This window comes from Cupressus sempervirens, chromosome 1, assembly GCF_028749045.1.
Source record: "Cupressus sempervirens isolate cs-2001-9-10 chromosome 1, ASM2874904v1, whole genome shotgun sequence".
In the NCBI taxonomy this organism is placed as follows: Eukaryota; Viridiplantae; Streptophyta; class Pinopsida; order Cupressales; family Cupressaceae; genus Cupressus; species Cupressus sempervirens.
Window position 1 is genome coordinate 302,327,917 of NC_143118.1, and position 25,683 is coordinate 302,353,599.

A 25,683-nucleotide genomic window follows, 5' to 3' on the forward strand; every position below is an offset into this window, starting at 1 on the left:
AAAACATTGTACAAGTTTCTACAAATCCATGTCATGGATTACTTTGGTTAATGTTTAAAGAATACTTTTTCTTTTCTAAACGCTATCATCTGTTAGACTCAACACTTATAACTTGGTTAGAATTGAACAATTACGAACTTAAATATTTAATAGAAGCATTATCCCCCTAATGCTTTGACATACGAGTGAGAATCAACTAAATCTATGTGATCAAATCCGTTTTTGAATAATATTTAGGGAAATTCATCTGTCTTTGTGCCTTGAAAGTAATCATTTCTTGTATAAAATAGATCATTGAGTTTGTGCAGTTTATACAGTTACTCTTTGCAGTAATAACATTCTCATGTTTCTTATATTCTCTGTGCAAAATCTGAATCTGTCCAATAAGTTATCCTACATTAATAATCAGTCTTTGAGTCGGTGCTAATAAATGAATTGTTTTTGTTCATTAATGATATAAGCCTATTATATACATTTCAATTTATGTACAATTATGTCCATTATCAATAATATCATTCTTGTATCTTAATGTGATTGACATAACATTCTCTTGTGGAAGTTATCTTGGTCTTTCATTTGATCTTGGGGGTGTTGTAAAGTCACCTAAAACTCTAACATGGTATCAGAGTTCTCAAGATGTGAAGACCTCTTCTCATGAAGTGCAATCTACGCTTGATCCAGTTGTGGGTGCAGAATTTGGCATTTAGGCATCATCATTGTGTCCACAAGGCCATTTCAGTTAAAATCAACTATAAACAAGCTTATATTCAGCAAAAGTCAAATTTGTCGCAAGAAAAATCTGGACATGAAGCCATATGGCCTATCTCCAAACACATGGTAAGATTTTAATAAAAAAATTTAAAAAATTATGTGTCACTTCAATATATTTTTAACAGTTTTTTTTTTCCTTTCTAGCAAAAGTATTCTTTAGGGTGGTTTACCCTTGTGTTTGTCAACATTTTATATAGAGAGAGCACAGTTTGTGTTCATACACCCACCACATTGATGCAGTCACATTGTTACAGATCGACAAGACAAGTGTTTGTCACCATCTCTTTGCTTTGACGATTGGCGATTCATTTATTAAAAGGGCATAAATACTCTTTGCTTGTTGAGTTTGGGACAATTCACCGCCCACCACCCATCTTTACCATGGGTTGTGCAGCTCAGCCCAATTACCAATCACATTGGTCTTCCACATGCAACACAATGGAGAAAAATTACTACCAACATAGCGGCATATTCTGTCATCAGTGGCTTGATCTGTCCAGTGGGGCCTCGTGGTTCAAATCCGCCACAATCTAGCAATCTAGCCATCCAATAAATGCGACCAAGATATAAATCACGATCTATAGTAGTGGAGTCTTCTTCTTGCAACGCACACACGGAGACAAATCAATTGCAGCCTCATAACAGATATGGTGGTGAACATTTGTGGACAAATCGATGCCTATAGCACCCACTGAGACCCTTCGTGCAACAATAGGGCTCCCATTGGCAATGGTTCTGATGCCATCACTCATGAGTTCAACTCGACACATCAGATTTGAATCAAAATCAAGTCAATGAGTGACATGTGGCATTTTCCACATAAGCACAGTGCTGCCTTATCTACTTCTCATGGCATTTTCCTGGCAAAACATGGGTTTTAGAAACATCTTCTCCTTGTCAGATGCCAAATCTGACACAGATCTAGTCATCCACACAACCAACTCAATTTGCCACAAAGAAGATTTCACTATCCTATTTTTGACGCTCATCCACATGTTATTCTAAGGTCCTATTGATGTGAGTTTTATTCCACTACAACATTTAGAATCAAATACCAAATGTTTCATCAACTACTCAATCCTCTCTTCATATAAGGCCATCTCATGCTTAGCTTGCAACAGAGAATCATGAAATGACTTCAAGGTTCCTTCTTAATCATGGACTTCCCTTAGTTTTACGATGTGATATGTTGGCTATCACAAAGGGACTTGTGTAATTCATTCAATGGATATCAACTCTTTCTCTTAAAGAATTGGCTTTACAACAGGGCAATGAAAATATAGTTTTGATCTTCAAACCTTTTCACTTCAACCCAAACTTAAATTGACTAACTTCTGCTCCTAACTTTGAATGCAAGGAATCATGGATGACTTTGACTCTACTAGATGTAATCTCGCCAACGACTCGACCCACCTAGTACAAGTTTCTAAGGAACACTTGAATGGTTTTCAAATCAACATCTCCTCTGTAATCCCATCAAATGGATGCAAACTAAAGATTCAACATCAATTGAAGTTAAGTCCATTCAATCATCGACTAACCACACAAGGCATACCTACCATCAACAAGAAGCTAATGGCCAAATTTGTTCAAGTCGAGCAAGTAAGCATCCACAATCACTTTCATTCAACTAAACTATTTTAAAATAAAAGAAAATCTAGTCCAAGTGAAAATTTGAGGAAACCACACAACACTTCAAAGCAACATTAAGTAATCCACCAAGAAAAACCAACAATGAATTATCAATTACTTTGATAAGAATTATAGAAACAACTTAATCAAGTCTCTCACTTAGCCAATCTATTCTAGTCTCCTACACTAACAACTCTCTCCTACTCTAATCTCCTAAGCTCATCTCTTACAAATCAGAAGACCCTGGCCTTTTATAGTTCCATTACAGTGAACGGCCATAATCAATCCAAGATCGAGGGCCAAGGTTTCTTCACACAAACCATAATTAAATTTGCTTAACTTAAAACCAGTTACATGAGGCCACCATTTCATGGACCGATGGGAAAATTACAATGATTTTGATAGCCAATGAGAAAATAGGACACTTGGCATGTTGTTATTGATTGTACTTGAAATTGAAGTTTTCTGATTGGAGGAGAAAATCAATTGTCACCTCATCATTCTTATCATGCTTGGAGTCTTGGCTTGTAGGCGTTTGTTAAATTTGCAAATATTTCTTGCTCGATTGCTAGAAAGTAACCTTTGCTTGATGTCTCAACTCTTTGAGGATGATGGTGATGGTGTATGCTTTCAAATTGCTCTCTTAGATCTTCTCTATTACTTTGAAATTTGCTCATGATCTTGACTTGAATTTGTACATAGGACTTGTAAGCTTGATGTCATTCTTGACTCTTCTTGAAGATGTCCTCATGTGGCAAGATTTTCTCTGCTTTCCCAAATTTCCTCTTTATTTCAATCTGAATTTGTAGGTTGATAACTTGAACATGAATCTTTCTTTCTCACTTGAGTCCTTGAGCTTAAGCCATCTTCTTGTAGCATCTACTTGGCTCTCCTCTTGAAGTCTCAAGCTCAGTCTTGAAATCATCTCCATCTTTTACCTTGCAAAACAAAAAATAAGGGTTCATTAAGTTTGTAAATGAAATCTGAAAATAAGTTCACATCGATAATGAACAAAATGGATTTCTCTTATTAAAGACTAAGCCTTTCTATCTTCTTGAAATAAATAATGTCTTGCGTATTTCTAGAGGCTTGGAAAAAACACTTATTGGGTGGAAATCTTAAAGCTATAGGATTTCCACCCAAATATGATAAAACAAAATCATCCCCATTTTAGTCACTTAGCATTAAAATTCCTCTCGTAACTCTCCAATTTGCTCATTTGATTTCATTTCGCATGAGGAAAATAAGGCTAAAGGGAAAGGGGTGGGGGGGATTCCAAGTTGCGAGGATTATTGTGGTGGGAATCCTCTAGAGAGAGGATTTCCACAATGGGAATCCTCAAGTTAGAGAACTTCCAACAAACATGACTTAGCTTTCCCTTCAACAATTTCCAATGCTTCCCTTGTTATATATCAATCTCGCCTCAACTCATCATTCTTCACCTCTAACACTTACTTGGAGTCAATTTTGGCACAAAGTAATAAAGGAGAAAGTTTTGGTTTGAGAGGATTAAGATGGTGGAAATTCTCTGGAGAAAGGATTTCTACATCGGGAGTCCTCTAAAGAGATGATTTCCACTAAACACAATTTATCCTTTTCTTTCAAGTATTACCTAAAAGAATTTAGGTTAACTTCGAATCATGAACAAAATCCTTGTACATGGGCTAATATTCCTCATAGCTCAGTTAAGGATTATTTCAAATGATTTTCCATGAGAAATAAGTGGATGCAAATTTTTAAATGAGGTATGGAAAGAGTCATCTTTTAAACAGCTGCCTCAATAGAGATAGAAAAGCAATTTATTCTAGAATGGAAAGCTTACAATAACATCGAGGTCAAGTCCAAAAATAATTTAGCAGCAACTTGATTATAGGATATGTTCAACAAGACTGCTGAGGAGATGGAATCCATTATAAAATTGATAGCGGAAAATCTGTAATCCAGAAAGCAAACATAATCGGGCATGTTGTCCCATAGGCTATCTTTGGCCTCATGGATGTTAGAAACTCTCCGTTCTATTGTCGTTTTAAGCAAAGTGTAATTTTTATGTTTTCAATTTTAAACTTTTTGAGAATAATAGCTTTTCCATGTTACTTGAACATGTTGAAAATGATCACCATAAGATTTGTAACAGCACAACTTAAGTGAATAAGAATGAATAATCTTACTTTAGCTGCAAGAACTAGGTTGGCATTCATTTTGCACACTACAATTAAGGTTGGAAGATTAAAAGAATGGCAACCAGTCCCTACTATAACTTATCTAAACTATGCCATTCCAACCTTTACAATTACCATTTGAAAGAAATTAGGAAAACTGCCATTTGAAGAAATTTTAACGAAAAAAACATGTAGATTTGATTTAATTTTAAACTTGTGCCTTGCAGTATAATATAAAATGGAACATGTAAGGTAATAAAACTCCTCAACTTCTAGGGCAAGCTCCCTTTGTGAAGACCAGAGGAAATGATAAATTTCCTTACGCAAAGTATTGTATAATCCATTGATCAACTTATTGCTGATATAAAGACCATAAATTGTCTTATTGTGATAAGTTGAACCATGTGATAATTTACTACAAGATATTGCCCCTAAATATCACCTATAAATTGACAACTTATTGCCATATTGGTAACTTATTGCCAACTTATCCTCAGACTTGGCAAGAACACTCAAACCCTAGCTAAAATAGTTGAGTTTTTGGTGTCTTTCACATGCATGATAAGTAGATAAAAACTAAGTTGCTAAAATATGTTTTCACCTTGTTTTCTAACTCTTTACTATTCATCTTGCAAATGCTTGGTGGCGAAATTGGGCTGGAAATGTTCCAAATCTGCAAAAACTTGCCCTTCGCATCTTATATCAGCTATCTAGCTCATCTAGTTGTGAGCGTAATTAGGGCTTATTGGAGGCCATTCACACAAAAAAGAGGAACAAGTTAGCAAAGAGGCACCTCAATGACCTTGTTTATGAGCATTATAACCTTAAGTTGCACATAAGAAAGGTAGAGTTAGCAGCAGCTGGTCCTCTTGATTTGGATAACATAGATCTCTACTATGATTGGACATCACAAGTTTAGCCTCCATTGTTGACAAACGATGAGATCTCTCATTTGGAGTTGCAGGCTATGGAGGAAGGTGGATTTATGGTGGGATTGGATGACATTGATTAGAATAATGAGGAAGATGAGGGCACTAAGAGTGAGGAGGATATAAATGATGAGGAGGCATTGCCATTGTCAACACCATCTACATCCAAGATGGAGCTCCAACCACAACCACGACAATCTTCTAGGACTACACTCCCTCCCACTCCAGTAGTTTTTAAAAGAGCTGCTCGGAAGGGGAAGAGGAAGATGTAGCCTATTTTGATATTGTACTTGACACTTATATTTGTTTATAGTTTTACAAGGACAATTTGCTAGTTTAGTTTTCTTTAGAGTTCAGACTATCAAACTATGACTACAAGCCATTATCATTACACTAGAGGATGCAATTTTTTATGCTATTTACATTTGTATATACCTAGATTGGCTTGTTTGGTTTATTTACACATTTACTGACTCATTAGATGCATCTCCTCATTGAATTTGCAAAAAAAAAAAAAGCATTTCTACATTTCCAATTAAATTAAAGAAATTTTTTAAGTTACCGATATTTTCCCAATAAGTTCCCAACTAGTCTCCAATATTTGCTGATATTTTTATTTTTTCCCTCAGCGATAAGATGTCGGTAATGATAAGTTGAACTATGGTATAGACTACAGATGTTATCGAACAGAGGGTTCCATAAGATTAAGAATAGTGAATCACAAAACAGTGTTTATAACCATGTAAACTAATCTATAGGGATTTAAAAAGCATAAATTTGAAGTCTCTAAAACCATACCATGACTCCAAAACTAGCAAACCTACACCAGATCCAACACGAATATTTAAAGTCCTTACACCTTTTCTCAAGTCATTAAACTCAAAAGTGTTTGTCTAACTCTAAAAGATTTTGTTCTGTGCAAAGGCTAATAATGATCTGCTACACTCTGCACTTACTCATTTTGATTTGTATTTCAGTATCTCTTCCCACAAATGTATAACTTCATTCCTGCAGCCATTACCATTTCATTCTTATTGTACAGTTGTGTTGTGTTTTTTGAAAATTTAGTATTTTAACTAATATTTAATTCCAATCATGCACATGTTCCAATTAGGTTAGTTTGCACTTTTGTAGATTGAAAGAATTCCAAATTAAAATATGTATCATAGAAAAGGGATCTAACACTTCTAGCAAAAAATACTACAGTTGTAATTTTTGCTTGATAGAACAAACTCTCAAATGTTCTATATGACTAATTTGTTTTTTTATAGTCCAACATTGTTTATCAATCTTTATCCATAGCTCTAGTAAATTATTTTTAAAATGTTCAATTACTCAGTTCTTCACAAATCGTGAATCCATTAACCCCTAAAAAAAATTTTCAAGGTATTGTAACTATATAATCCATTCAGATAAGATTAGATAAATTTATTAGTGTCTGACAAAAGACCAACAAAAGGATCCAAAAAAACTGCCAGAAACAGAGCTGCAACCCAGCATATAATGGGAACACCAAACAATGTCCATAAGAAAGAGAAAGCATAAAACAAAGACCAAAAGAACCAAAGCAAGAGGAAACCACCAAACCAAACAATTCAACAAGCTAGCTTCTCCAATCAACCAGGAAAAATTTCTAGAATTGACGAATAGGTTTTAGGACAGAAGATCCCATGTCATCTACAAAACAACCTAGAAGCGCTAGGAGAAGAAAGTCGTCACTAAGTGAAATATACTAGAGGTCTCACAATAATGGGAAATCCAGAAGCGGGATCCAACACTCATTCGGTACCACCACATGGGGGAAGCACTATGAAAAATGATGTGATGAGCTGATTAGAATGCAATCTCAAGGGGAAAGTCACTGCAAAGTGAGGTCTCGAAGCCTCCGTATCTCTTGAAGATAGAGCAAAAGGCACCTCTGGTTCGTATACATAAAAAAGAATGGGAGAAACTAAGCCTCCCTTAAGAAGCAATACAATCTGCCTTTGATCTCATAGTAGTTGGCGTAGCGAAAAATGAAGTGAGCCTTCAGCCTTCAGCCTCCACCAAATAACAAAGCCAACAAATCCTATGCTCCCTAGCCAAATGGTCGTCAATCTGGATGTGGAGCCTATGAGAACCCACTCTAAAAGAACCAAGAAAGATATAAAGAGCACGAGAGCAACCATGGGATAGGTATGAGGGGTGCACAATGACCATGTTCTCTAACTCAAGAAAATGCTCCGCATAAAATGTCATCCTTGAGCAAAGCCCCCTGAGGCGACAAGTCCAAGTAGCACAAATATATTGTCTATAGATGTTCGTCTTGATAAGCATGTTCGACTCTTGTCGACGTGGCAAAAGATGAGATGGGGCATCCAGGGAATACAAGGGGGAAGCTGATCAATATTGACCCCAATAGAACCAAAAAGAGTTGAGGCTTGAGCAAATCAACAATGAGCCTAATTGGTGGAGTTTGAGCATACAATAGCCTTCGAAGAGGAATAGGCTAGGCATGAATAGTTGATACACCCTACAAGGATTCCGCAAAGCCTTGCTAAAAACCAAACAAGATCTAAAATAATACCAAGTCTAAAAGAATAGGCCCCAAATTCAATAAGGACACTACTATTGGAGTAGATAGTCTACATCTAATAATAAGCTGAACTGGAAGAGTCTGGACACATCCACTGAAGCCTAGCCCAACTCCAGTAAGGACGGCCCCAAACCACAAAACCATAAAGCACAGTTAGTCTAATCAAAGTGTCCAAAAGAGTCAACTTGTACATGGTGTCCTCGAAACAATGTCTCAAACACTACTTCTCAACAATGGCTAGAGAGACATAACCCTTTGTTAATACAAGGTTGCATCAATGGTCTCAAGCAAGATCAAGGACTAGAAAAAATTGACCCCCAAAGAACTATATGAGGAAGCTATCTCAATCTCTTCGCTCTAAAATAAGAAGTGGAGGTGAGAGGTCTTAAGGCAATTGAAGACCATCACCTTGGCCTTGCTCAAGTTCACTATCAACTATCATAAATCATAGAAAGAAGCAAGATCATCAAGAGTCTTTGTAAGCCTTCCGAAGAAGCCATGAGGATCACATCATTAACAAAGAGCAAGATAAAAATGAACACCTAGTGTAAGAAACAACTGGCCCGAGAAGAGAGTGTGCCTAAAGGAGCTATTCCAACTCATCAATGCAGAGTCCAAACAAAGTCGGAGACAAAGGGAAGTCCAATTTCTCCCCAATAGTGCTACAAATGAAGTTTGACATCCCATAAGGGATTGTGATGCAACCAATCACTATCTCGTAGTGTCTTGTGAAGGCACTCAAGAGGGTTCTCCTAGGGACTAGTCAAATGCCTTGTGGAAATCCAAAAAGAGAAAATAAACCTTTGAGGAGCAATGACATGTTTCCTTAATAATAGTTTTGAGAGTCAAGGCATGATTCATGGTCTAAAAATCTGGTCGGAAGCCCACCTACACTCTAGCACGACTATGTCTCTATTCAAGCTCCTCGGAAAGAATATTGTGTAAAAACTATGTGTATAATTTAAAGAAAGTGCACCCCACAATGATGATCTTGTAATTGTTGGGATTTCACATAGGCCCAGCCTTATGAATCAGATGAATGAGTGACCAAGAGGGGAGAAACCCCTTGCAAACCACTTTGTTAAACAAATCTGTGAGAAACAAAGCCATGATGTCATGCTTGAAGCGTTATGTCAGGAATTCTTCCTCATTTGCAGCCCTGCTATTGTTGATGGACCTAACAGCGTTGTTGATGTTGGTGAAGGTGAAAAGGTGGCAATGGGGGGGAGGGGTGATAATGAAGAAGGGTTAGTAAGGGGTATTGTAGAGGGTGGAGGTGTGGGAGACCAAACAAATTTTGCCTAAGGTGAGGGGAGGGAGGACCAACAAAGAAAAAGGGTGCACTAGAAAGCCTTGTGGGACTAAAGAAGAGGGGTCCAAAGAGACCGACTACAATGCGAGATGATAGCTTGTTTCTTGCAGCGGAGGAAGTGGTAGTAAGAATACTTTACCTTCTTAAAGAAAATCAAGTGAAGGTTGAAGGTTGTGTGCAGTTAGCAATAAAAGGATTCACATTCATCATCATAACATTGGCTCCTAAGGCAAGTGCTTCTACGAGGGGGTGAGGCAGTCCAATGGGTGGTGCAATGTGGGAAAGAGAGAAGGGCAGCCTCACAAAAGGAAGCAGCAAGACAATTGAGCCGGGAAGAGGTGCTCTCATGAGAGGGGAAGCAATTGGTAGGAAGGAGGGGCCACTAACGAGGGGAGACTATGAGTGTAGGTGGGAGTGGGGGTGGCAAGTAGGAGGTGGAAGCCTGAATGGTGAGGCAAAGAATGGTGTGGTTAAAAAGGGGAGGGCGAGTGACGATGAAGCAACTAAAGGAGAAATTGGAGAGGAATAGGCAACAACATAATCCACAACACTCGCACCCCCATAGTGAGGCCAACAAGTGAAGTTTGAACGAACCGAAGTTGGGAAGGATGGGAAGTTCTTTCAGGATCACCAAGTCTGAAGACTCTCGTAGCTAAAGCAAGTGGTGGTTTTACCTCGTAAGGTGGCAAAAGAATCATTGGACAACCTCTGAAAACCCAAGGGGACCGAATCAAACACAGAGGTACACATTGGATTTGACACTTGGCCATGGAGTGGAGTTTGCAAGTCCCTAGTTTGTGCATTGAAATCACCAACAATAAGAATATCCCCCAAATCAAAGAATCTAGTAATGTTGTCAAACAAGTCTCTGAATGGGTACCCATCCAACCATTGTGTACACCATATGGAGAGGAGGCCAATGAAAGTAACAAACTGCAATGAAAAGATCTCTAAGACAAGAGGCCACCTAGCACACACGGACCCTAGCGAAATTATGAGTGAACCATAGAAGTCAATGTTAGAGTAATAAAGTATTTTTTTATTAATTAAATCATATTGATTTAATTATTAAATCTCTTCGTAATTTATTCATTCACTTTTGATTAATAGCAATCTCCTTTTTGCTAATCACGAATGTCTCATCTATGGATCTGGGAATTCCAACTTCCATAGCTTTTGCTTCTCTCTTTCTGTGACAGGTGTTTGCATGCAGGTGATTCTTCGGAGCTATGTGGTTTCTCTTTCATTAACTTCAACATGGTATTAGAGCTCCAGATCTTCATGCCCCTCTTCTATTTATGAGAGGGTTGGTTTGGCTTTCAGATCTGTGTTTTTTCTTTTAGATGGTTTCTTTTTTTAGAGTTATTTTGTATTGGATCTGGGGCGTCACCTTTTTCTAGAGCACTTTGAGCCCAAATGGACATCATCGTTGAGCTCAAAGCACCCAAAAAACTTATTTTCATATAAAATTTGTCCAATTTGGACAAAGTTGGAATTTGAGGAAAAAAATATTGCTCCTAAATTGAGCACGTCTCCTGAAGCAGGGATTGTGTGATTTTTTGGCACATAAATTGAGATTTTTAGGTGCAAAAATTGAGATTTTTGGCATGCAAATCGAGGTTTTTATGGAAATCAAAACAATTTTGGTACAAAACTGGCACGCTTCTTGAGGTGTTTTGTATTGGTGCACATTTCCTGGGGCATTTAGCTCAACTCCCAAGGTGGTAAAAAAAAGTTTGCCCTTCCAGCTCTATTTTGACCTCCATGTTTTTTGGTCATAACTTGCTCATCCGGACTATGTTTTTTGCAAAGAAGATATCACTGGGAAGTTGATTACGAGTCCGTCATGATGGTGCAGTGCATTTGGACTTTTGATGTTGTTTGGTTTCCAGTTCATGCAGTCAAAATTAGAGGTTCTATTTTACACTCTAGGAGGCATATTTTGAGACATTTTATTTTCTAAATTACGCTCCAGGCACATCCCATTCGGTTTTTTGTTTTTTTGCATCCTAGTAGATATCTTGGTTGTTTTAGGTCCAGAGATCGATTTTGTTGCTTCAAATGATTTTTCATGGGTTGTACTATCTCTTGTAACAGCCTTATGTCTCTTTTGATTTTTGTTGACATCCTTTTGTAGTATTTTTGCAATCGCACTGAGATAAAGTGTCACTCTATTTGTCGACATCCTTCCATCTTCAATTGATCAGCTCTTCAGACTTAGTCTTCTCTACCTGGTCATGTTCTATACAGTGGAGGTTCTTCAGATCAGCAGTTTGGCGCTGTTTGCAACTTCATGCTAAAGTGGTGTTCTTCATGATCATCTTTTGGTCCTATCTTCTAGGACATTCTCTAGATTGGAGGCTTCTTCAATCCTTCACTAGTTCTTTTTAGCATTTTTTCCATCTCTTTTTAGAGTAGGGTTTTTCCCATGTGGTTTTCTCGATTTCTCCTCTTTTCAGTGATTTGGTTGTACTTGGGTACCTCATCAGGCCTTGTTGTCGGGACCCAATTCTTCTTTCAGTACTAGTTTGTAGGTTTTTAGCTACGCCCTAAGTTTATCTTAAGGGGCGGTATTAGAGTAATAAAGTATTTTCTTATTAATTAAATCATATTGATTTAGTTATTAAGTCACTTAGTATCTCTAGTTTACTTAAGCTAAAACTGGGGCATATAATAATTAATTCTCTTATTAATTATTATCATGTAACCAAGGTTTTACCTGTTAGGGTTTTGATCTCCTTTTATAAGGATTGATCTCTTTGTAATTTATTCATTCACTTTTGATTAATAGCAATCTCTTTTTGCTCATCAAGAATGTCTCATCTATGGATCTGGGAATTCCAACCTCCATAGCTTTTGCTTCCTTTTCTGCAACAGGTGTTGTAAAGATTCTGCAAATTTTATACTAAATAATTCAGACTTCTATGTTATCCTTTGTTGCTAAAAATGATCTTCTTAATATTTAGATATATGGAGGAGATGTCAACTTTTATTCTTTGTTGCTAAAAATGATCTTCTTAATATTTAGATATATGGAGGAGATGTCAACTTTTATTCTTTACTGAAATGTTATTTATCTTTGCAATAAATTCAGATTGGTATTATTGCTTGAGGGAACAAACTTGTAATTCTTGTGTGTCCTCAAACTACAATAACACCCTCCTTTAACATCATGACCAAAGGGCATGTCCCTCATAGGGCCATGACCCTTCCTAAGTCAGCTCAAACCCCTCTCCCAGAAATTGGCGACTTAGCAAGGATGGTTAACAATAATTAATAACTAACACAATGTGTTTGTTGATGTTTTGTAGCTTCACTCGGATATATATATATATATATAAGAGGTCGCTGGAAAACATGGCAATGCCAATACATCTGTAGCAGACCTCTAAAACTAACATGGTATCAAAGCAGGCAACTCCCAGCCTGTTAGTAATAAGAAGCAGGCAGAAATTATCATAAAGTATAAAGTGACATTTGCTTCTATTATTTAATTGAACAAATCTCACATGGCCTTGCTTCAAAAGCTCGAGCTTGGTATCCAAATATTTTCAAACTATAATATGGTTATATTCTATACATTGTGAATTTGGCCACTCCTTTATTATACACTTTCCAGCATTAATTTCATCAAGTTATATCGTTTTGGAGAAAGGTGATCATTGGAGAAAATTGATAATCGATAATGGGGCTGTAAATTAAACATGACTTTGAGTGCCCGATGAAAGACATGAATGCCACAGAGAGCAAGCATAGATTGTATGATGATTAACTTTGTCAAAGAAAAGTTTTAAATTGTAGTACACTCAGTATTCATTTGCTCATAACGAATGTCTATATGGTAATGATTCCAATCGGCCCCAAGATGAATATGTTGTCCGATATTGAATGCTATGAATGATAACCGATAATCCTTTTGTTGCTCTCAACCGACGAGAGTATACATGAACATGCAAAATGCTGAGAGGTTGATTTCATGGAAGGAACCATCTGAGAGGGCTTTGCAAAAAATGGAGGGTGGTGTTAAATAAATAAATCTGGAAAACAATGATAATGTAGCAGATGAAAGCTACCAAAAACATAGCTGACAAACACAAATGATAAAGGTAGTGTGAATTAATTTTGTAAAAGATCAAATTATTATTTATTTGCAATAGATGGAGCCGTGTATTCAATTTAGTTTAAGTATCTCCCTATGAAAAGATAAAGATCCAAGTTGGCTCAGAGGATTCATACTCCGGTCTCATTAAGGTAAACTTACAAGGTATATTATGTTAAGTTTTATTTCTTTATATTATTACTCGACAATAATAAGAGTATGATAGCTATATAAAAGAGATAAATATATAGATATATATATTTGCACATATATATTTATATATGTATAGTAACAATTGAGTTATATACATTTATTCAAAATGATATTTTATATCTTGATATAATATTTGTTAAACATAAAAAATATTCATTATGAGAGTATAAAAGGTAAAGATGAAGTATAGGTATATTTTGACTTCTATACATCACGAAGCATTATACTATTGAAAACATAAAATAATGAGTTAACCTAATGACATTCTAAATAATGTTACATTTTTTGTACTATAAGAATTATTTATCTTAATCTTTTCCTCCAAGAAAGTTATTGCAGGAAAATGAAGATTGAGATTCAGAGGAAGCCTGACATGTTATTAGAGGCAACCTTGAAAGAGAGGGAGAAGACTGAGGGTGTTATTTAGTTAACCTTTAGTGATCTCGATCTTTTTGATTGAAAGGGAGTAAACCACGTTGCGATGAATGCTTCAATGATCAATAAATTGTCATAGTTAAGAGGACCGTGATTCATACATCATGACCATGTGATTTTAATGGGCCTACCACCTATGTACATCATGAAGAAGTGAAGACTTCCAAATGATGTCACTTGTATTTGCAAAAGTTATTGTAAGGCGATGATCTTACAATAGTTTGTATTATGAGATCAAATAGATTGAGTAAATGGTGAATGTCTTGCATCTCAACATTCTAGAAGAACATTACTCAGAGTATTTGGTGAATATCTTTGATAATCTGGGAGGCCAATACTCTTGATATCATATGTGATATCAAACCTTATTTGAGTAAATGGTGAATATCTTATGATATTCTGGGAGACCAATACTCATGATATCAAATGTGATATCACACCTTATTTGAGTACTTGGTGAATATTGGATGTCGATATTCTGGGAGGCCAATACTTGATATCAAATGTGATATCACACCTTATTTGAGTACTTGGTGAATATCAGATGTCGATATTTTGGGACGCCAATACTCTTGATATCAGATGTGATATCAAAACCTTATTTGAGTACTTGGCGAATATTGAATGTCGATATTTTGGGAGGCCAATACTCTTGAATATTAAAACCTTTTGAGTAGTTGGTGAATATCTTAGATATTCTGGGAGACCAATACTCGTAATATCAATTGTGATATAAAAATGATAGATATCATCTAATCAAAGATTTTTTTTTCTTACCTAGTATTACCAATGGTGTAATACATGTCATGTGTTTATCCTCCCTAGCTAAGAGGGAGTGTTGATGTTTTGTAGCTTCACTCGGATAAATTGTAGCATATATATGTATACATATATCTATACACACACACACACATATATATATATATACACACACACACACATATATATATATATGTATACATATATATAGATATATATGTATATATATATGTACATATGTATACACACACACACACACACACACATATATATATGTATATGTATATATATACATATATATACATATATATATGTATATATACATATATATATGTATATATACATATATATATGTATATATACATATATATATGTATATATACATATATACATATATATGTATATATACATATATTTATATAATTATAAGATTGCAATTATGTTAATGAACAGACAAGTCCCATAAAGGGACATGTCTATTCTTTACTCACTTTCTTATATATATAAGAGGTCGCTGCCATTTGGAAAACATATTCCAAAAAAAAATGGCAATGCGAATACATCTATAGCAAACCTCTAAAACTAACAATGTTAAGTTAACATTAATATTAAACTATCTCAAAAAACGCCGCCTATCACAAGAGGTGCTTGTTATATATTTAATGCCTTCAAATGATATTAAAGAGGAGGAAGATTAGGTGCGGTCTGCACTCTCAGACCAATAGATTATCACAGTTATAAACTTCACAAGTGTTTGCATGCAAGTGATTCTTGGGAGCTGTGCGATTGATCTTTCATCAACTTCAACAGTCACATTCTAAAGTCAACTATTGACGAAACACGCAACCCCACTAGAACTTTTATTACCTCTAGAGCTCTTTCCCTCGTCCCTCTAAAACAACAACCAATGAAAGCCAATTACATCGAGAAGTGGCTGAGTATGGCTCTTATGGGTCTCTGTGACGAAGAAGATTCGCAAAGCCAACTGCATCCTGAAGCAAACCCAACATAGACCAAAAGGATCCATCATCGTTCCAATAATTGACATGCAAGGAACCAACACTATGTTTCTTCATCCTTAACCACCCTAGTGACCATCATTTCGTAGTCGTAGCCATCAGATTGCTCACCCAGCTAGGGGGAAACTGTCATAAACCACTACTCTAAGGTTATGTATCACAACCCACTTGACATCCCAGTGTGTTGCTGCTACAATTGCTCAAGACTGTTTTAGCTCAACTACCTATGATTTTGCAAAGTTCTCATCAAGATATATCTTCAACCGTAGAGGAAAGAGTTTACTAGGTGACCTGAATATGCGATGTTTATGTAAAGAATTGTGAAATCGTAGGAACAAGATGGAATTATAATCAGACCATGCTTTATCAAGAAAAGTATTAGGAAGCTCCAGCTGGTCATGAAGAAATGCATATGCCACATCCAATGGGTTGGTGGTAGTAGGCGAGAGGCTACAAACCTTCACATTCAGCTCTCTCATCAGCAAGTTTGGAGTGGACAAGTGCCTCCACCCTAGCAAGAGGAAGGGTTGTTACACCACCTTTACAAATCGTTGCCCATGATTTCAGTGAGGTTTGTTTACTATCTAGTTCATGTTTCTTTTCCTTAATGTGATTGATCTCCGATACCTGCTCAAAGTTTAATAATTGTTTTCAACAAGCAAACTCAATGATAGCAAAGGAAATTGTGGCTGATGTTTCAGCAATCTGATTTTGGTTCATGTCAAGTTGTTGTTTCATCTCCACACAATCTTTTCTCCATATGATACAGTCAATTGATAGTGTAGTAAGCTTTTTTGGGAGTGTAATCATTGTGTTTTTAATAGTTTGATTCTTTGATTTGAGACTAGAAAACTCAATCTAACTGCTCGGAAAGGGGAGCAACATAGATTTTAATGCATTCATACGTTTGCAGTGGAGTCGTTGACAACCCCATGTCGCTTGAAACAAAAAAACTATGGAACATAAAAAAACCACTAAATTTTAATTAAAAATACATTTTTTGCAAGTTTCAATGAGAAGATGCATTAAATGAGTTAATTAAAAAGAACACAAATGAAAGAATTTAGATATATAATATATATAAATGCACAGTGGGTACAAAATTGCATTCTCATGCGAAATGCTAATGATGGGAAGCAAAATAGTAAATAGTTCTTTTCAAACTAGAAGTAAATACTAAATAGTAAATACAACAATACAATCAAATCTTCTTCTTCCCAGCTCTACTAGTAGAAAAGAGAGGAGGTCTAATCCTAGAAGAGCTGCCCCACACTAGAAGTAGACATGAGTTGCGTGACTGCGAAGCCTCTAGATGCTGAAATGAAAGCTGGTAATGAGAAAAATGATTTTTTTGCCTATATCACTGGTCTGTGCACGTGGGCGAGTGGTAGATAAAAACTCACGAGTTTTTGTTAAAAGTTTGCCGAATACTCTGCCATTAATCGGCGAGCTTTTGAAGGGAGGCAACTTTTTGAAATGGCACCTTTTTTCCAGGAAAAACTCGGCAAGTTTTGGCTTATCGCAGAGTAGTCCGCGATTATGCCACCTATGCTTGAAAATCAGTTCCATGTCATTGAAATAGCAAAGGAGGCTATTGAAAATGCACAAGAACCAGTAAGAAATATGCAGAATGCAAAGTAGTACAGGTAAAGGCACTAGCAGCTCCCACTACGATGTAGATAAGGTCGTTTTGTGAGGGAAAAATTTGCAGTTGCAGGCCACCAAAAATCAGTGCAGGTCATGACACTTATGACCAAAACCACAAAGCAACAAGACCAAAGAAAGCAAAAAACACAATACTAAAGGTTGCAGACATCCACAAATATCAGGATGGTGAATAAGAGCTCGTGCGACGGGGAAGCACAGAGAATTCAAGAACTGAACAAGAATGCAAAGCCCTGCTGGCGCAAAGGCAAGAAGAACCCAAAAGCATAGAAACAACAATCATGAACTCTAACAAACATCCCACAAGCAGTGTGCAAGCAGAAAGAAAGAAAAAGGCATAGGGCAAGGCATCTATACGACCAAAAAACCAGTTGTGAGCATGAACAATCGTTGTAGGCAAAGAAATACAAACGCGCGATGACAATCAAAACCTAGCGCAGGAAAAATAATGAGAGCATAGAGCAACTGCAAGCAAGAACGACCATTGCAGGCAGACATGGACGCGCAAGTATAACCGCAGACACAAACACAACCAGTGCTCTAAGAACCCAAGGGGAGAGCGTTGAGAAAAACATGAGGCCAAATAAAAGGAACCAAAAACTTGTCAAAAGGCTTATCAAAATATGAAGATTGAGTTTCCGGTTACATCACAAAGCAAGAAAAACTAGCAAATATGTCTATTAATCAGCCAACACATGGTGCTGGAATACGAAAAGAAAATAATCTGAAGGTCTTAAAATAACCATATGCCACAACCATGCATAAAACCAACACTCTCTCAATAAAGTATATTAAATTATGGGGGCTAGCCTTATACATACCAACTATATTCGTTTATTGACTTGGCTTGGCCCTTACCATAAGAGGCGACAAGACTTGGCCACGCTTGCCATGGCTACATACTTAGAAAAGGTTAAGCAGTGTACACACCCCAAGTACACAGGATAGAAAAGTCTAGACATTATATATATTAATGCACCAAGTTGTTTTCAAGTGATAAAATGGCTGCTGAATCTTTTCTTGTTATGTCATTCTTGACTCTAATATGTTTAGTTGAGTACATACCCATATATATTGGCATACATGGTTCTTCAGTATGTCTATAGAAAATTCAGGATTAGTTATATAAAGATTAAAATAGAAATCGTGTAAAACTAACCTGCGACTCTGCTTCCAGGTACTTCTCTTCAACCTTTCTCCTTTCAGAAACCTCAGATTCATTTGCTTTGTCAGACTGTGATCTGTTCCAACTTAAAGTCACATAAACCTTAGAAAGCAATTGAATTCATTCCCCAAGAACATGAAAGTTCACGAATAAGTCTATACAAAATGCTCTGATTGGAGCATACCTCTTATTAGACATATCATTGAGAGCTTTTGAAAATACTGTCATTTGATCGAGCAAAATATCTAAATCCTCCTGCGCTTAGCATAATTAAAACATTCAGAAACTAAACCTTCACACAAATGGTTAAATGCAGAGATACCATACCAAAAACATATAGAATTTGAATGTTACTCTAGTAGAGAATAACATTTCATTAGAATAATAATCCGACCTCCTTAAGGCTCATGGCAGTCACATATTAATACTGATCGGTACCACAGAATTTTTGAAATGAAAGAATGCTACCTTGTATGTGGGCAATTCTGAAATGGCAAATAGCAAAAATTGTCTATTGGCTTCCTCCAAATCATCCCTTTACATAAATATAACAATAACGATCAGTTAACATGTCCATATAGCTATTCACATGATTAATAATTTCGAGAGTTTCACAAACAATATACATTGCTATTTTATATTTGTTGGATTAAGCTAAAGATAATTTTGTTCAGAGAGGTCTCATTATCTTATAGGTGAACAGTAGATTGTTTACTTCCTACTTACTTCACCGCCTGTTCTTTCTGCTGACTTTGAGATGACTGTAGAATCCATGTGTCTTCCAGAAAATTTGTCCATGTATTCACTACAACAGATTCAGTTTTGCGTTGAGCCACTGACCTCATCAATTCATCTTCCTGCACCCATACTACCATTTCGATTAAAGTTCCAAGTTTACCTATGTGTATGAACCAATCTAACGTTCATACTCCTCATTGCCTTGCTTAACTGTGTCAAATGGTTAATCATCATTTCAGATTGATCTGTTAGTGCCAATCCATGCAATAAAATCAACAAATTGTGAAATATACTACATAGTATAGAAATGTAATTGACTAATGGAAAGAAAACACACATCTAGGCATGTGAATGCCACCGTGCTATACCTTCATCTTTAAGTGAGAAACAATTTTACTACTTGCTTCAAAAAATTGTTCTTTCTCTTCTTGAGCATTGATGCGACGCTTATTGACAGCTGCTATAGCAATATTTACCTGCATCAGGAAAGGAAACAGTGAACTAACTATTGACATGTAGAAGCAAAATGTGCACAACTACTAATTTACTCAAATGAAATAGGTACTGTTACAGAAGCAAAATATACACATTTACTAAAAATATAAGTATAGTTATTTAAAGTTTATATGTACATGAAAAAAATATTGATAAAACTTTAAACTTTAAAAAGGAAAGCAATACAAGTTGAAAAAGTGAATCTTCAAGATTTAAACATTTTAAATATGCCCTTGTGTCTTATAGCTCTTAAAATTGCAAAACATCACAGAAAAAATGTTATGCAAAAAAGTTGATATCATCACATCAACCAACATTAAGCTTCATAAATAATACAACCTTAAGCATGTTGATAAAAATCTGATATTATAGATCATAGTTTTATAAAACCTAGACATTATGACTATATGTAATATCAAAATGCCAAGCGCTCCAAGTTGGATTTCAAGAGTCAGTTGGCTCAAGAGGGACTTGTAGCTGGTTTACCTGAGATCCAGACTTGGCTTCATGGTGTTTGCAGATCTTGTCAGGCTGGGAAGAAGCACAAGACACCATTCATAGATGATGACTCATGGCAAGCCTCTAAGGTACTTCAGTTGGTTCGTGTTGATATTTGTGGGGCAATGCATACACCTTCTGTTACTGGTTGGAGGTATATCTTGCTTTTTGTTGATGATTTTAGTCATAAATGTGGGTATACTTTCTTAGACAGAAATCAGATGCTTTTATAGTATTTCAGAATTTGAAGGCCTAGGTAGAAAAAGAGTTTGTTGTTTTATAATCACTCTTAGGTCAAATAAATGGGAGGGAATTTTGTTCTACGGCATTCTCCAACTTCTATGATACACCTGGTATAAAATGTCAATTAACCGCACCCCACACTCCTCAGCAAAACAGTGTGCTGATAGAGAGACGCAATCGTACTATTGTTGAGATGGCCCATTCCATGTTACAACATAGGAGTGTTTCTAATAAATTTTGGGCAGAAGTTGTTTTCATTGTGATCTATCTCCTTGATAGGTGCCCTACACACACTAGAAAGGGAAAGACTCTTGAATAAGTTTAAATTGGTCGTAAACTTAGGATTAGTTGTCTCAAAATCTTTGGCTCTCTAGCTTATGTATGGATTCCAGATGCCAAGTGCTCCAAGTTGGATTCCAAGAGTCAAAATCTTATGTTCACAAGGTACAGTGACAACCATAAGGCTTACTGATTGATGCAATTGAAGGCAGAGTATCCCCAAAGGAGATGTCCTAGCTTCTAGCAATTAACCATAGAATGGAAGATAAACAATAACACAAAGATTTGGATCCAAACTAATGCCAATTCTCACAATAGAATCATAAGATTTGTTAGAGTAAGTTATTTATTACTCTAGTTGCTTTAGCTCTCTTAGGTGCATATAATTAATATTTTATATTAATTATATTGTGCAAACCTAGTTTCTTTTTCCCTCTAGGGTTTCGTTCACCTTTAAAGGTTGAACCATTGTACTTTTTGTTATAATAACTTGGAATACATTTTCGCTCTCATATTGTTGAGAATTTCCAAGCTCTGCTTTTTTCTCAACTTCTACATGGTATCAGAGCGCACCTGCTGCTTCCTCGTCTGAAGATTCTTGAAGCCACGATTCAGAGAAAGAAACCCTAGCTTTTTTGGAGTTGTTTTCTTCAAAAGGGTGAAGGGCAATTTCTTGGGGCACTTTGGGCCCAAACGGATGCCGCCATTGGATCTGGAAGGCCGTTTGCAATCAAGAAACATATAAAACTTGTCGTTTTTGGCTTCCAAGCATTTGGAAAAAAATTTATGCCCCGTTTGCATGTTGTCGTACGGTTGTACGAACGAAAAATCAAAAAAAAAAAATTAAAATACAAATTCGGGCGGCCACCACTAGACCACCCACTGACTGCCCGGCGACCACCATCCGGCCGCTCCGCTAGCAACTCCCCACCGCAGCACCAACACCACGCACCACCTCCGCTCCACCAATGACAGTGGCACCAACGAGTTCTCCTCCCGGGCGCCACCGCCACCGGCAGTCCTTGCTCTATCGCCGCTCCAGCGTGCTGACATCACAATCCAACACCTGAGGCATTTCCTGACTTCGTACCGACCCTAACATCAATTTTCGAGGTGCCACATCATCTTTCGAGCAAGTGATGTCATCACAGTCGGACCCCGTGCTGACATCATCTTCCGGGAAGGTGACGTCATCAAACCAACTATTGACATCAGCAATCCAGCCACTGGATTTTTTTCCAACGACGGCTTGGTGACAGCCATATGGGTGTCAATTTTAACACAGTGTGTAATTTTCCAGCAAGGTGGTCTTTTGGAGCAGCAGTCAATTTTTTGCCCATATCTTGAGCATACGGACATATTTTTGCAATCCAAAAGAAGCGCCAGAAAGCTGACTCAGAGACGGAGACAACGGTGTTGGTTTTGTTTGATTCTAAGTTCGTTTGAGCTTCCAAATTTGGTGTTGAAGTAGAGGTTTCTATTTTCCTCTTCTCTACATCTGAAATCCATGTTCTTTTCTCAGTTTTTGTGTTTTTCCATAGTTGTTGCTTTGGTTTTGGGGGATATATTTATTCGTTGTGGGGGGGGGGGGGAGCATTTTCTTTTCTGTAATTTACTTCAGAATAAGATCCTTCTGCTTCCGTCTTCCTCTCTCAATGTCGGATCCTTCTGTGATCCGGCTCACGCCACACAACTATCACACTTGGAAGACACAAATGACTAGGCTTCTCATGTCAAGAGGCTTATGGTCATGTCTAGATGCGAACCAACCTGTTCTGCAGTGCCCTTTTGAGGTTCTTCAACACAGAAACAAAATGGATGAAGCTATGGGACTGATTGCATTGAACATCTCAGATAGTCTACTATTTCACTTGGATGGTTTGACCACTCCACTGGCTATTTGGACCAAATTCCACACGTTTGGCACAGTGAATGAGTTTCGGGCACTACAGCTTGATGCAGAGTTGACTTCTTTGACACCAGCCAGCTTTCCCACTATTGAAGACTTCTTGATGAAGTTCAAATCTCTACGTACAGTCTTGCAGGGATGTGGTAAAAACAAAACTGATGATGAGTGTATTTTTTTGATACTCTCAAAGTTGTGAGGACAGTATCAGATATTTTCTTCCACTTTCTACTCCACTATGGATGCCTTGGGTAACAGACATCAGATGCCTTCTTTTGAGACATTTTGTGATTGGTTGACATGAGAACAGGCTAAGATCCAACAAGTGGATGCCTCTCGCTCTTCCAGCCAAGCATTGGTTGCTCAGACTTCTCAGGGGAAACCAAAACAAAAAGCCAAACCGAAGAAAGATGCAAAAAAAATTGATGCGAAACCTCTAGCTAACCCTTCCAAGGGTAAATCTTCTTCGAAGTCTACTGAGTCTACCTCCAAGACTAAGAAGAAATCAGCTAAGACCTGCAAGTTTTGTGAAAAGGATGGACATCCCGTTTCTAGGTGTTGGAAACGTTTGGAGGGTTTAGAGGAAGCCATGCAGGAGCATCACATTTCAGCTACTAAGTCTACATCCCCCCCTGCAGGGAAAGGTCACACTCTTACTGCACAAGCTATGACTTCTAGGCCTACTTGGATTCTTGATTCTGGTGCCTCTCACCATATGACAAACACTCAGCAGTTGGTCACCTCACTTGCCTCTTGTCCTACTTCACAAATTGTTGTTGGGAACTCATCACATCTTTCCATCATGGGTTCTGGTCCTGTTGCATTAGCTGGGGGCTCTCTTCAGGATGTTCTTCTTGCCCCTAATATATCGACAAACCTATTGTCTATTTATCAAATTTGCCACTCTAGCTCTAGTAAGACAATTGAGTTCTCACCACATGATGTGGTTATCCAGGACTTACATGGTTCTGAGATGATTGTGGCTATTGGGAGTGTTGACTCTGCATCTCGCCTCTACAGATTTGATGGATTTGAATCTTCTAATGACACAGGTTCATGTCTTGTTGCACATGTAGATTTAGTAAGCAAACTTTGGCATGAGCGTTTTGGCCATGTCAATTACAGATATCTTCAACAGATGAGCACACAGGCACTTATTCTTGGGCTTCCCCAGATTTCCTATACAGATGGTGTTTGTCAAGGTTGTGCACTTGGGAAACAACATAAGGATCCTTTTCCACATGGACGAGCCGTGCTTTGGCACCACTAGAGTTGATGCATAATGACCTCATGTCATTTCCCACTCCTTTCTCAGGTGCCAGATATGTGCTTACTTTCATTGATGACTTCTCCAGACATACATGGGTGTACTTTTTGAAGTACAAGTCTGATATCTTCGATTCATTTCGAGTCTTTAATATTAAGATAATATCTTATACTTTCTATAATAGTCAACTACTTGTCTGTAGTCTGTCTTTCAGTCTAGATAGGAATGTTTCCTATCCCGTCTTTTTTTTCTTCAGTCCAGATAGGAATGTTTCCTATCCTGTCTTTAGTTTTGTTTCTAATTCCGTCTTCAGTCTACGTTGTTTCTTTTAGAAACAACATCCTTGTAATTCTTTATAAGGAACACATTTGTTCCTCTGTTAATCAATCAATCATCTGAAAATCCGTTAATATGCCAACTCTTCTTGAATCTTGTAACATGGTATCAAAGCTATTACTTAAATTTTTTCGAAAAAATTTATAATTTCCTCGTGAAATTATTTGTTTAAATTTTTTCAAAATTTTTTCTGTTGAATTTCTCTAAAAACCCGCTTAGGGTTTTCGGCTTAGAGAAATTCCCGAACTCGGGTCTGCCTATGTTTGTTCAGCACACTCTAGCCCCATTTGTCCATGCACATCGATCCTTGAAGAAAAATCTGCCATTTTTTATCAAGAAATCTAAAATTTTTTCAAGCTTTTTTCAGCTAGGGCCGTTTTTTTCGAAACCCTAATTTTTGGGGTTGAAAAAATATTTTGTTTGCAAATTCTTGGTGGGTTTTTCGAGAGCTCAACTAGGTTGTCTTCCGTTTTTCTGGGTGCCTCGATTTTTATGCCTCAATTTTCGAGCCAGCGGATCCAAAAAACGACAACAAATTCCTTCTGGGTTTTTCGAGCTCTCTTCTGGGTCTTTCGTATTTTTGCCTCGAAGAACGTGCCTTCACATATTTTCACAATTTTTCATTGAAAAACATGCCATGGCATCTCTGACAAATATTTTGCTCGAGCATAATTCCAAATTCAATGGTCGCAATTATGGAACCTGGAAGCAGCACATCATCACAATCTTCGAATATCGAAACACCGATCAACTTGTTCTAGGTGTTACGCAGCGTCTGACTTCTCCGGGTCATAATCAAGGCGAAGCTGCATTTTTCGCCTTTTGAATTTGTTTCTGAGATTTTGGGTTTGTTGATTTTCTCCTCAAAAATCATTTCAAGTTGTCTGTAATACGCAAGGTTGTGTGAGATTCTGGGTTTGTTGATTTTCTCCTCAAAAATCATTTCAAGTTGTCTGTAATATGCAAGGTTGCGTGAGATTCTGGGTTTTACCGTTTTTTCCACAAAAACGAAGTTTTGTAATTGCAACCTATTTTGAGTCATAGCACTCTTCTGGCAAAGCTTCTTGGTTTCAACATTCTGTAGATCCAAGGAGGGTCTCAATTATCCCAGAATGTTCCGACATCCGTACGTTGACCATTAAGGGAGGGTATTAAGATAATATCTTATACTTTCTATAATAGTCAACT

The 25,683-nt window shown here is 37.0% G+C and overlaps 1 protein-coding gene across 1 annotated transcript in view; it reads right to left on the bottom strand.

Annotated features, from left to right (window-relative positions):
* LOC149577313 (uncharacterized) overlaps window positions 1-25,683 on the bottom strand; it is a 200,440-nt gene that overhangs the window by 11,562 nt on the left and 163,195 nt on the right. Inside the window, exons 12-16 of the mRNA XM_089823391.1 lie at window positions 19,840-19,947; window positions 19,460-19,590; window positions 19,202-19,268; window positions 18,918-18,988; window positions 18,728-18,809 (exon numbers count right to left, since the gene is read on the bottom strand). Of these exons, the coding sequence (XP_089679517.1) occupies window positions 18,728-18,809; window positions 18,918-18,988; window positions 19,202-19,268; window positions 19,460-19,590; window positions 19,840-19,947 (459 nt within the window). The remainder of the gene's footprint in view (window positions 1-18,727; window positions 18,810-18,917; window positions 18,989-19,201; window positions 19,269-19,459; window positions 19,591-19,839; window positions 19,948-25,683) is intronic.